At 35.2% G+C, this 12,327-nt stretch overlaps 2 protein-coding genes across 7 annotated transcripts in view; one reads left to right on the forward strand and one right to left on the reverse strand.

The window, feature by feature from the left end:
* The window catches only part of LOC306854604 (neurobeachin-like), a gene marked incomplete at its 5' end in the record, with an annotated part of 285,564 nt that extends 277,403 nt beyond the window's left edge, over positions 1–8,161 (forward strand). For all 3 annotated transcript variants that reach the window (XM_079392763.1, XM_079392762.1, XM_079392764.1), the window contains 4 exons: positions 4,001–4,102; positions 4,193–4,389; positions 6,241–6,392; positions 6,487–8,161. In XM_079392763.1, coding sequence (XP_079248889.1) covers positions 4,001–4,102; positions 4,193–4,389; positions 6,241–6,392; positions 6,487–6,577 — 542 coding nt within the window. In that variant the 3' untranslated portion in view covers positions 6,578–8,161. The remainder of the gene's footprint in view (positions 1–4,000; positions 4,103–4,192; positions 4,390–6,240; positions 6,393–6,486) is intronic.
* Positions 8,162–10,641: 2,480 nt separating this feature from the next.
* LOC306854201 (serine/threonine-protein kinase DCLK1-like) overlaps positions 10,642–12,327 on the reverse strand; it is a gene marked incomplete at both ends in the record, with an annotated part of 41,420 nt that continues 39,734 nt past the window's right edge. For 3 of the 4 annotated variants that reach the window (XM_079392028.1, XM_079392027.1, XM_079392026.1), the window contains one exon: positions 10,642–12,230. In XM_079392028.1, coding sequence (XP_079248154.1) covers positions 12,045–12,230 — 186 coding nt within the window. The remainder of the gene's footprint in view (positions 12,231–12,327) is intronic. The other variant, XM_079392029.1, reaches the window with a different exon arrangement.

Here is a 12,327-nt window from a genome sequence, read left to right on the forward strand (position 1 = left end):
TTGGGCCTGTTTTGCTGCATCTTGGCCTGGACAGCCTGCCATCGTTGATGGAACAATGAATTCGGAATTATACCAGCAAATTCTAAAGGAAAATGTTAGGATATCTGTTTAAGAACAGAGTCTCGAGAACGTGGGTCATGCAGCATGACAACAACCCCAAGCACACAAGTCATTCTACCAAAGAATGGATAAAGAAAAACAAAGTTAATGTTTTGGAATGGCTGAGTCAAAGTCCAGACCTTAATCCAATTAAAATGTAAACATCACAGAGTTTAAGTGGTTCTGCACTAAGGAATGGGCTAAAACTCCTACAGTACATGCTATTGTGCAGGACTGATCAGCATTTACAAGAAACTTTACCTTCAGTTACTGCAGCAAAAGGGGCTCACACCCAGATACTGAAAGCAAAGATTCACATAATTTTGCAACGCACAGATATGTAACACTGGATCATTTTTCTCAATGAATAAATGACAAAGAAATAATTTGTCTCACACTTGTTTGATTCGGTTGTCTTTGTCTATTTACAGGACTTATGAAAATCTGATGATGTTTTGGGTCATATTAATGCAGAAATATAGAAAATTCTAAAGGGTTCACAAACTTTCAAGCAGCACTGTATATAAAATAATGAAAATGATAATAAGCTAATAATGAACAAAAGTTTTTTGCAGCATTCTTAAATAAGGTTAATGTTAGGTTATACATTTATAGTAGTTCACATTCAAGTTTGTTCTTAACACAATAATGTTAAAATGAAAAAAAAAGTTTTATTGTATTTTTAAACAGTTTTATACTGCCTTTCATCATTTTTATTAAGACTAAAAATGCTGGTAGATGTTATTTCATGTTTATTTATTATTCATTATTTTATATATATATATATATTTTCAACATAGAAATTTAATTGTAAAGCCTTTTGTCTTTTCTTTATTTTGGTCTTAATTTTTCACAAGTAAGCAGTATATAACCGTTTTTGCAGGAAAGACTTTGACCTGAGGCAACATTTTCACAGTTACACACACGTACACACTAAAGTGGAATGTGCTCATTTAATGCAAAACGTTTTTTTATTTTAACTCATTATTTATTCCAGACTTATACCCAAAATTCTTTGAGGTTGTTAAAACGATATCAGTGTTGCGGTAAAGAAAAACAAACCCTCATCAACGTTTGTTTTTGTGTTAATGATAAGTTCAGCTGTGTTTCATCAAGCTTTCCCAAACTGCACTTTTTTCATCTGTCTCTGAATGGAGAGTGTCGGGACAGGGACAGCCATGAATATTCAGCAGGTATCCCAGTACAGGCCCCTGAGGCACTCCGACATGGTGTAGAAATTGATTTCACAGTTGCCCGAGAAAGCCAGAGTGTGTCTTAAATGTGCAATGATTAAAATCCCGTCCGGCTCAATCAAGGCCCTGGTGCTTCACGACCCCAGCAGCCGTTCTCCAATTTACACCTCTTAATTGTGTCGCTGTACCGCTGGGGTTCAGCGCCAGGGTTTAGAAGAGCCCGGGTGCGGCATGATTAAATCTTTTGTGATGAAGGTGATCTGGAATCTCCCGAGGCATCCGGTGCTGACATACGACCCCACCCAGATCACTGACAGCTGGGCTTAGCGCTGTCAGACAGGCCCCTGTGGAGAACTCGTATTGATCAAGGCCTGAGTAACCTTTGATTGCTCGCCAACTTTAAAAATACATCTGGATTTGTTGCGGTCATTCTATTGATTCCTGGCTTTATTTAATAGTGCTCTGCATGCAGAGTAATGGCATGTGTCTTAATTATGTGGATGTTAATGAACTTGGTGTTCATTCAAGAAGTTTTATAGTGGTCACTCTTTACCATTCAGTTGCAGTGAATCAGGACTGAGGGTTTCAGGCTTCATAAAGGACACTAAAGCACCATAAAAGTAGTCCATATGAAGTTATATGATGAATATGTATGCAGAACAGACTGAAATTTAAACCTTATTCACTGAATAATCTCAACATACCACCCAGTTCACTAAACCTGAAAGATTTGTTCATTCGTTTAACTCATTTACTCAGTGATCTGATCTCAATGGTTAACAGATCACTGGACATACTCTATCGTTCAAAAGTTTGGGGTGAATAAAAATGAGTTTTTTTTGAAGAAATTAATACTTTTAGTCTGCGAGAATATATTAAATTAATCAAAAGTGACAGTAAAGACATTCATAATGTTATAAAAGATTTTTGTTTTAAATAAATGCTGTTCATTTTCTATTCATCAAAGTATCATGAAAAAAAGCATCACGGTTTCCACAAAAATATTATAATGAGAAATGTTTCTTGAGCAGTAAATCATCATATATGATTTCTGAAGGATCATGTGGCACTGAAGACTGAAATAACGATGCTGATATTTCAGCTTTGACATCACAGGAAATTTTTAAATATATATATTCAAATAGAAAATAGTTTTTTTTATTTGTGGTCATATTTTACAATAGTATTGTTTTTACAGTATTTACTGTGCCTTGGTGAGCTTGAGACTTATTTCAAATAATAATAATAATAATAAAATAAATCTAACCAACCCCAAGCTTTTGAACAGCACTGTAAATTTAGTCCTGTTCATTACTCAATGAATGCTATTAAATATTATATACAGTATGACTTACAGTCTGACGTGGCTACTATTATATTATTTGATATCTATATGGTATTACTTACTACTTTGTTTGGTGTTTTTGCATCCTTTTTGAGTCTTGAATGCTTACGTTATTCATTGCAACAGCAGAGAGAAATGTGAGCGGCATATTATTTAGATTCCTTATCTTGTGTTCCACAGAAGAGTCAAATGTGTTTGGAACGTGAGCACAAGTAAATGATGACACAATTTTCAATTTTGGATGAACTAATCCTTTAAACCATTGAAGCACACACACACACACACACACACACACACCTTCTCCGAAAGCAATGTTTAATCCATCTGGAAACATAATGTTGATCCCCCCGGCTAATAATTACTGTTTTGCTTCCTCACTGCACAAATCAAGCTAATTACACCACAGGCCCCATTTTCCTTATGCTTGAATTGCTTCTCTAACTTACTGCAGTGTGTACAAATATACGAGAGTCTTCAAGCGTGATGCTACAGACCCAGGAGGCCGAGCAGTTTAATGATTCTACCCGTTATTTCTCAAATGAACTGCTTTGGAAATTGCAGCAGTGGACCTTATAATATGCTAAATGTAGATGTGAAAGGGATGGGGATGTATTCCACACTGTTCATATCACATCTCGAGTGCTGGGTTTGTTTAGAGGCAGATTTTAAATGAGTTTTCTACTTTTTCCAAAATGAGTCCTTTCATGGCAGTTCAGCGAGGCGTCCAGCTGGTGCTGAGGTACCACAGGTGTCTTTAAATGACCTTGTATCACCTCTTCCCTCCCTCTCATCCATCATGTGACAGTGTGTGGGCTTCCTGCCGGTGATCATTCGGAGGGGACGCCTCCTGAAGCAGATGTTCTCCTGACCTGCTTTATTGTGGTTATATTGTGTTTGTGTAGTATTCTTACTGGATTACCTTCCAGGCAGAATCAGATTCATTGGTTTAATAAATCATTATTTTATCTAAATGGATCCAAAAGTAAGAGAAAGCTAGTGAGAATGCTTATGTTCCCATTTATTATATTTCCCATTTATCTTTTCATTTTTAAAATAAATTTCTTTATAATTTATTATTACTATTATTTTTATCATTGTTTTGTATTTCAAAAGCTTCTATTTTTTCTTATTCATACTTTAAATTTATGAAATTATTTGAAATTTAGTTTTATCTATTATTATCATCATCATTTTATATTTAAAAATCCTAACAGTCGAAGACCACTAATAAGAATCTTATATTTTGCTTTTATTTAACTATCTATTATGTTCTTTTTTTTCCCTATTATTTGATTTTATTTGTCTTAATATTCAAAATTCTAAAAGAAAACATCCTAAAAGTGTTTCCTGTGCTCATTTGCAGGTGATTACCCAGCTCCCCGTGCGGTTCTGACCGGTCATGACTATGAGGTGGTGTGTGTGTCAGTGTGTGCTGAGCTGGGAATTGTAATCAGTGGAGCAAAAGGTGAGTGATAGAGGAGCATTGTGGGATATGAAGTGAAGAGGCAGTGTGTGATTCCACTAGCATCTCTTATCAAACATGTCTGTTTGTCAGAGGGGCCGTGTCTGGTCCACACTATCACTGGGGATCTTCTGAGGGCTCTGGAGGGCCCCGACAGCTGTGTGCTTCCCCGCCTGATCTCAGTGTCCAGTGAGGGTCACTGCATCATCTACTACGACAGGGGTCAGTTCTGCAACTTCAGCATCAACGGCAAGCTGCTGGCCCAGATGGAGATCAATGACTCCACACGGGTATGCCCTCAACTCTGTGCTTGACCACACACTTCCTGTCTGTTAGATTGGATTTCTACATATTGCCCTATTGCTGCCCTATAATTTGTTGAGTAAAAAGATGAATTCTTAAAGTGAATTCTACTAAACTTTTCACTTTTCAACATAAAAATATTGTACACATTAATTTAAATTCGTATGTTGCCAGATTAACGACACCAACAGGAACGAGCGCACATGAAATACGCGGTGTTTTCCCACAACTGGCAACCCGGCGTGCTGAAATACAATTGAGTAAACTGGCAATGGGCGGGTTTCACAAACCAAAACACAAACCGATATTCCGGGCAGGAACGCACATTTTCAAAAGAGAATAACTGGCTGTAGCATTGTTTTTCAGATAAACAAGTATGTTAACTTAGCATGTTTCTTAATTATCTGCAAACATATTATGGTATTTTTATGCTTTATTAGAGTCAAAAACTTACATAAAGGACCTTTAACTTGTAAATCGGGCTTAAAATCCTTTAGTCCTTTAGGCTCACCCCAAATGCTCTCATTGGTTGAGACGCATGATGACACCCATCCCAAGCCAGTACTGATCAAATCCCACCCCTCCTGCACCATAAAAAGTGATGCTGACTTAACTTAAAAAGAATTGAGGAAACACGTTGCCTTAAAATTAAGTAAATAATAATTGAAAAAAAAAATGTTAAGTGACAAATGACAATTCTCTTAACTTATATACTTTTTTTTATTATCAACGGGTTTCCTAAATTTTTTTTAAGTTAAGTCAACTTATCACTTTTTACAGTGTAAGAAGCCTATTTATGAAATATTGTGTGTCATAAGCAGCACGCAAACTCAACCAGAGTAAAACAAGCAAAGTTTCACAAAAGTAAAATATTTCATTGTGTTTGGGGCAAATATCTGCACTCCTTGAATGCCGAATTTGGGGGCTGTAGCTAACTGCTGTAATCACTGTAAAAAAAATAATAATTGTTGTTTCATCTTAAAATAATGTGTTACCCCGTTGACTTAAAATGTTTAATTTAGTCAACTAAAATATTCCAGTTGTCCCTTAAATTAACATTGAGTATCTTAAAATTTCAAGTTGACTAAACAAAATTTTTAAGTCAGCGGGGGTAGCAAATTATTTTAAGTTACAACAACTTTTTGAAACATTTTTTTACAGTGTGTGACACATGGTTTGTCTGTATGTGTATTCAGAGCCAGTGAACAACGGACTTTCACAATAATAAAAAAAACTGCGTTAACGTGCGATAAAATAATTGTTAGTGTTAATCAATTAATGCGTTAACGTGATAATAACATGTTAACTTGCCCAGCCCTAGTTTGTATATTATTTTATAATAATAATTGCATAGTTTTAAAATAATTTGGAAGGATAGGCCTATATAAATTTTGTAATATAATATAAAAAATAATATTTTGCAATATAATATAACATTATAATTATATTTAATACATTAAATAAGTAATAACGATAGTTATATTTTATTAATGTTATTTTTATTATAATTCTTATTATATTTAGCATTTTATTAAAGCATCGGGGTTGGTAAGATTTTATAATTTTATTTATTTATTTTTTAAGTCTCTTATGTTTGCCAAGGTTTGCCATTCATTTGATAAATAATAATAATAATAATAATAATACAGTAAAAAAGAGCAGCAATTATTTGAAATATAAATATTTTCTAGCATTATAAATGTCTTTTTACTGCAATTATTATTTGGTTTAATATGTCCTTGATGAATAAATGTGTTAACTTAACTTTTGAATGGTAGAGTAGGTTGAGAAAACAGTACTCTGACTTTCCTGAGCTGTATTTCCTTCTCTTTTGTCAGGCCATCCTCCTGAGCAGTGATGGGCAGAATCTAGTGACTGGCGGCGATAACGGGGTGGTGGAGGTCTGGCAAGCCTGTGACTTCAAACAGCTGTACGTCTACCCCGGCTGTGACGCCGGCATTCGAGCCATGGACCTGTCGCATGATCAGAGGTCAAACTCAAGCTTACACTCACCACGCAGAGACAAACTGTGCAAACAAATCCTAAAACCGGTTTAAACCTGACTCCGTTTTCCATGTTTCCAGGACTCTGATCATAGGCATGGCGTCTGGCAGCATCGTGGCTTTCAACATTGATTTTAACCGCTGGCACTTTGAGCATCAGAACAGGTACTGAGAGCGATCAGCCAATGACGGCCAGCTGCAGCCTCGGGCGGTTACGTGCCACATTACGGGAGGTGATGTAGCAACTGAAGATATGGAATATGGATCAAGAAACCTACACTGAGATCCAGCTGCTTGAGCAAATGTATACGTGTCTCAGAAATGCACAGGAACAGATGACAGTGGAGAGAGCACAGATGGAGGCCAGTTTTTCATCACAAATGATTTGATCTAATTGGCATCTGAGCCAACAATAGTCTTGTCAAAAACAGCCTTTTTACTCGTAGTCCCGTCATTTTAACTGTAACCGTGACACTTTGCATAGAGAACCAATAACAATATTTTTATGAGGTTTATTTTCTACTGGCTTGCAGCATATTTCACTTTCTCTAGGTTTTTTTTCTACAGGCCCTTGGGAAAGAAAAGCTACCTGAACAATAAATAAGTAAAAGTCCTCCCTCTGATGCTGAGCTCATGTATGTAAATCTATACAATTTCTTTTAAACTTGTCTGTGAGGCTGCTTTCTGAACTGTTCTGCAATTGAATTCTGTTTGTCCGGTGTTTCTGCATTTGACATCATCAAATGCTTTTTGTTATGATTGCAAAGGGAAAAAAAGAAGCTTTTTGTTTAATGTGATGTCCTGTAATGTTCGTTCAGACATTCTCCTCATGACAGGATGAATGGTTTGTCTGTTGTGGATGTATTTTATTTCAGATGTATCAGACTTCTTGATGTATGCAGCATTAAAGACATCTTTTTGGTCGAGCTCTAAATGAGGGTCGAAGCTGATGCTGCATCTGGGCAAATATCATTTAATGGTTTTACACGTGAAAAGACAACGGTGAGGTTTTTAGACTGGTATTTGCATCTATAACTGTTTTTTTATTTTGAGTGTTTTCATATTTGCATTCACCAAGCTTTGCACATCTAAAAAAAAAAAAAAAGTTTTTTTTTGTTTGTTTCTTCACATGTCAGAATATTATTATGAAGGGTGTGCATTAAATATTATTTGCTATATTCCTTTACTGTCTTAAATTGTTCTACTGTCACCTTTCAGAATTGCACTTGAAATCAGAAAATAACATCACTACTGTAAGCAATACATTATGTATGATGTATGTGCATCTTTGATTCTCTTACATAATGTAAATCAAATCTATAACTCAAGAGTTTATGAATCAAAAAGTCTAAACTATTTTTAATTGTGTTAGTGCAAATATGTGAAATATTCTGCTGTAAGAAGCTTTTTTTTTTTTTTTTGCCAATCCACATTCAATAAATATGATGCCATACTTAACTTTTTATTTACAAGAATAGATTTAGATTTGATATACTGAGCAATGGTTATTTTTAAAACCTTAAAAATTAGTTTACCTTAATGTCATATTTATGTTAAAATGCCTCAGATTTCAAATGATTTATTTGATGAGAATCGTTTCCATTGCAAGTGAAGGTGCCTGCTAATTCAGCAGATATGTTTAAGTTGGTTACGTTTTAGTTAAAACTGTTCAGTATGTCCTAGTGAATCATTGTGATGAGAGAACAGTATTTGCCTACTTTTTATTTATAATAAAAAAAATGAAATGTACTGCAGTAGCTACTGTTCCCTTGCATTACTGTGTACAAATGGAGCGTGTGTGTGTGTGTAGGCCTGTGTGTGTGTGTGTGTGTGTGAGAGACCTTAGATCACAAAATCAGTCATAAGTAGCAAGGGTATATTTGTAGCAATAGCCAACAATATAAATGTCAAGTTTTCTTTTATGCCAAAAATCATTAGGATATTAAGTGAAGATCATGTTCCATGAAGATATTTAGTAAATTTCCAACCGTAAATATATCAAAACAATGACAAATTTTTTATCAGTAATAGGCATTGCTAAGAGCTTCATTTGGACAACTTTAAAGGCGATTTTCTCAGTATTTAGATGTTTTTTTTGCACCATCAGATTCCAGATTTTCAAATAGTTGTAGCTCAGCTAAATATTGTCCTATCCTAACAAACCTACATCAACGGAAAGCTTATTTATTCGGCTTTCAGATGATGTATAAATCTCAATTTCAAACCCTTAGTTTTGTGGTCCAAAATACATGTGCATTTGAGAACAACAATTGGCTACTTTCAGTTCTTTCTTTTACGTTCCTTCCGTTACATTCACTTAATCCCGTGCTTTCGACATTCTAAACCCTGAGTAACGGAACGTTTCATTCTTATTTAAATCGCGATTAACACCACTTTTTACCCGATGAAACCCTGCTCCGGATTTATGTGGTTAAAATTTTGCGACTCTTCTTTGGACAGTCACGGAAACATCGCGCCTTGTATAAACAGTCGTTTTAACCCCAGGTAAAATATAAGCAGTGTGGGTTACCCGGACAGCAACATAGTGTTGGCCCAGATCCGGCCCACATCTGGCCCGTGCGGGTTAGATGTGGGCCGGATCTGGGGCAACACTGCTTGCTGTCTGGGTAACTATTTCAAGAGTGAATAGCCCTATTTTGGCTGAAGGACACGTGCATAACTATGAAAATCTCCTGTTCTATATCATTCTCAGTAAATTGACACAGGTTTCTGCTTGAGGAATCATTTATTAACAGGTTTGGCTTGTTGCTCAATGCACCACTGTTCAATGCTACTTGGAAGCAAAGACTCTTCCTCTAGGAAGAAAGTCAAGCCTAAATGACATTTGATGGAAAGACAATAGACAAGCGGATATACATCTATGCAAACATACAATGTGTAATCAATGCTTGTGCACTGAATATTGCATATGAGCTAGAATATTTCCTATATTATAATGAATTGATCTACATCCTATTGAAAAATAGGTTGATTATGGATCGGGTTCTAGTCTAATTTTGACGAGCAAACACAGCAGATACATTTTTAATTAAAAAGTAAAAACATGCTATACTTTAAAGAACTACTCTTTTAGCCTTTGTGCTTTTCACCCCTTCATAGTGTCACCTGAAGCCTTTACATGCTGGAGGCTTCAATAAGCTGTATAACAATGTTAAATATTGAGAAGCACAAACATAACCAAGACTGGTCTTCACTGAAACTAGTTGCTTGTAGATGGGGTCAACATATCTTGATGGTACAGTAAATGAATATTAAAATGATTAGCACTCACACTCAGATCACATGCAAGACAAACACACTCTGCCTTTTACAGCAAGTGTGCAAACTCCACAAAACACCATATAAAGGAATGAATATGTACCATATAAATAGATAAGAAATTTCAAGCCCAGACTTGGCCAAGTAACAAAAATTGAATAGCTAACTTTTTGTATATAATGCAGCTAAATACTATGTAGGGTCCCACTTTATATTAGGCATCTTTACCTTCATCCATCTTTAACTTTAAGTACTTCTAGAAGAAAAATTATTGTTTGGTACATTTTTTACATAAACACTTTTGCTGCTATTGAGGTGGGAGATGGGTTAGGGACAACAGTATAATTATAAAGTGAATGTAATTACAAAAAAATTATTACAGATGTAATAACATGCAGGTATTTTATATAAGCACAGCCTAAAAAAAAATCAGTAAGTGTGTTAAATGTTATAGCACCACTGTAAAAAAAAAAAAAAGTTGAGCCAACTTAAAATTTTAAAGCAGCCAGCTTCTGCAGATTTTTGAGTTTTCTCAACTTGTTGTTTTAAGTTTATACAACAAAAAGTTGAGAATCTCCTACAAAAATAAGTTGAGAGAACTCAAAAATATGCCTTAAAATTTTAAGTTGGCTCAACGTTTTTATTTTAATTTATTTTTTTTTTTTTACAGTAGGCTGGTATTACAGACACAATATAAAGTGGGTCCCTATGTTGGAATTTCTGTGGATTTGAACAGTTAGGAAATAAACCGCTTTAAAAAAGTAAGGTACTACAATCTCTTACAATCTTAAGGTAAAAAGTGAACATTTGTTTACAGTTTTTATTGTTTTCAGTCCATAAATCATTACTATGGAAGCCCATTTCCTTGACTGAATAAAAATAAATAACAATAACAGAAGGATATTGCATCCTTTTAGCTCACAATTCAATTTATTTTTTATTTTTTTTTACTTTTTTAGACTTTTTTTCCTCAGAATTGCAAGATAAACTCAGAATTGTGACATAAATGTGCAATTCTGAGACAAAAAAAAGAATTGTGCTTATCTTACAATTCAGATTTTTTTTCACATTTCTGAGTTTACATCTCTCAATTCTGCGTTTATCTCACAAAACTAACTCACCCCCCACAATTCTGAGGATATATTTATCTTGCAATTTTGCAAGATAAAATTTTCCTCAACATTTCACGAAAACAAAGTCAGAATTGTGAGATGAAAAGTCACAAATAACTTTTATTATTATTATTATTTAGCCTATGGTGGAAATGTGCATCAATCTGTCGTGTCATATTTGGCCATCGTGTGACAAAAACAACAAGATACATTAAAATAAAAATGTACTTTCTGCTTAGACATTACACTGCTGAATGCAAAACAAAAAATCTGACTACAATATTACATTCCACTTAAAATTTTTTATTATGATGTAATTAAGATTTTATTAAAATGTAGGCTACTCTTTAAAATCAGTGGTCGACATTTAGTGCGTCTTTGTTTTCCGTTGCGCTACTTTTTAAACTAAAACAATAATCGTACATTCGTTTCTCTCGTTACCGTAAAATTAACGTTCGAGAAGCAATTCAAATTCCGGGAAGTAGCTGTGTGATCTATTTATCTTCATGACAAGTGGTACTGACAGAACTGGACTCACAGAGAAGAGATTATAGCAGCAGCATACATGTTAAATCAGCACCCATCTCTTGGATTGAATTAAATTCAAACAAGCCACATACATTTAAAAGAGCTTCAACTATTCAGGTATTTTACACATTTTAGAAAGAACATTCTAATGTCTAACCAACAGACAGAAAACATGTTTCACAAAGAAAATGCTGAAATATGTAAATATAAGTTATCAGTTTGAAATAAATGTACAAACCTAAAATATGTCAAATATATAAAGTTCATACAAAAGGTAAAAACACACGTAAAAGATTTTTTCACCGAAAAAACAAAAACAAATGCTAAGACATCGCAGGTTTATTGTGTGTGATAACTTGAAACAGAGTGGGAGGTTTGGCTGCCTTACTTTCTATCCAACACTAGAGGGTGCAAAAGAGAGGGGGTTTACTGCTAGGATGGTCTACAAACAAAACCTCATATAGCACCAAATGTAGTTATGATGAAGAGAAAACTCTTAAACAATGACAAGGGCTTCTCATTTCGGATGAAAAACTGCTAAGAGTGTGAGATTATTTTTACACCGCTCATAAAACCAGCCCATCCAGTCCTAGTTAATCACATCTGCTCCACGTAACAAACGTTCCTATTCAAAAATTGTTATAATTCGTTATTCAGAAATCAGTTTACCTTTATTTTTAGATAATATTCCATTGGTTCCTGCCAAGACCGGGTTTGGGCTTAAAACGGTGATGTGGGAGAGCGGACCGTCTCGGCCGAGCTGGGAGAAATGTCCTCTGACTCTGAGGTGAACTCGGTGGCGGCGCTGGAGGGGAAGGTGCTCTGGGTGCTGCGGGGAGCAGCCGCTTTCACATCCTGGTGGCGTCTTCGTCTGAAAACCTGCCTCTCCTTATCAAGAGGGGTGGTCTGGGGAACACGAGAGCATGGGACAGACTGCTCAGGAATCAACGGGCAGAGAGATCGGAGAGGTGCAGGCTTACAGATTTTCATTTGCATGTGGATT

The sequence above is a fragment of the Barbus barbus genome, assembly GCF_936440315.1.
Source record: "Barbus barbus genome assembly, chromosome: 34".
Lineage (NCBI taxonomy): Eukaryota > Metazoa > Chordata > Actinopteri > Cypriniformes > Cyprinidae > Barbus > Barbus barbus.